At 36.9% G+C, this 1,059-nt stretch overlaps 1 protein-coding gene across 1 annotated transcript in view; it reads left to right on the top strand.

The window, feature by feature from the left end:
* The first annotated feature begins 295 nt into the window (after positions 1-295).
* The window catches only part of LOC106808994 (zinc finger protein 26-like), a 13,379-nt gene continuing 12,615 nt past the window's right edge, over positions 296-1,059 (top strand). The window contains exon 1 of the mRNA XM_014811930.1: positions 296-561. Within this exon, the coding sequence (XP_014667416.1) occupies positions 537-561 (25 nt within the window). The 5' untranslated portion in view covers positions 296-536. The remainder of the gene's footprint in view (positions 562-1,059) is intronic.

Raw genomic sequence — 1,059 nt, forward strand, 5'->3', positions numbered from 1 at the left:
CACTGCAGTTGTAACGTTAGTTTTTTCATGCTTTTTCGTACAGTTACACGGCTTGTTCCAGGTAATAAAAAACCGACAGTCGCGGGTCCATTTGAGCATTTTATGTTATCCCCATCTACGCCTTTAACTCAGCAAATGCTTTATATATCATAACAATGTCTCAAAAATTGCGTGTTAGACATTGTCACGTGATATATCATGAATGAAACTTCATTGGAGCTGATTGGAGGACCGTACGAGCGCTTATGTGCGCGCCTCAATAATGTTCACTTGTCACTTTCGAAGGACAAAGAAATCGTGGTTGTGGTAGACGGAATGTATTGAAAATAGCTATTATAAGCAGGAATTGACCAAGACTATCTGAAATACACTGTCGTGTATGTTCGGTTTCTATTGTATGTGTATATATAGAAAATGTGTTATACCCTACAAACATTAGTGTATCCCGATCATACCAAGTACCACCACTGCTGTTGTGGTCATCAATAAAACTCGGATTTTATTGTGGGTTTTTCGCGTCGGTTCTGTATTACAGGATGGCATCAAAGAAAGCTAAACTTGGTAAGTTAAGGGAAATTTAATACGTGAAAAATTATTAACATTATTACTTGATTTACGGTTAAATTTATCCTAACTAAGACAACCCGCTCAAGAAATGTTTTGAACTTATTTTTTATCAACATCCAAAATGGCTGCCTCCATTATAACGCTCATAATTTTGTTACGGTTTGTGTACATATAAAGATTTGGAAATAAAGTAATGGTAAATAGACTTTAAATTCATTTTACACGCCTTCCCTGTGGCCGATATTTACAATTGTACCTAAATAATGGCCATGCATTTATCATAAAAGGTCGCAAAACATCTACAATCGTTATAGTTCTGCTAGTGGCTGTATAGATACAATAATCATAATGTAACCCAAACCCAAGAGGATAGGGTTACAACGCGAGCCTATACCTTTTTGCGGAGGAATGCCCGAGTGAATCACTCGGGCAGGTTTGCTGGTGTATTTTTAGAGACTAGAACTTCCAAACTGGGTTTATTCTAAACACGAA

The sequence above is a fragment of the Priapulus caudatus genome, unplaced genomic scaffold (genome assembly GCF_000485595.1).
Source record: "Priapulus caudatus unplaced genomic scaffold, Priapulus_caudatus-5.0.1 Scaffold321, whole genome shotgun sequence".
Classification (NCBI taxonomy): domain Eukaryota; kingdom Metazoa; phylum Priapulida; class Priapulimorpha; order Priapulimorphida; family Priapulidae; genus Priapulus; species Priapulus caudatus.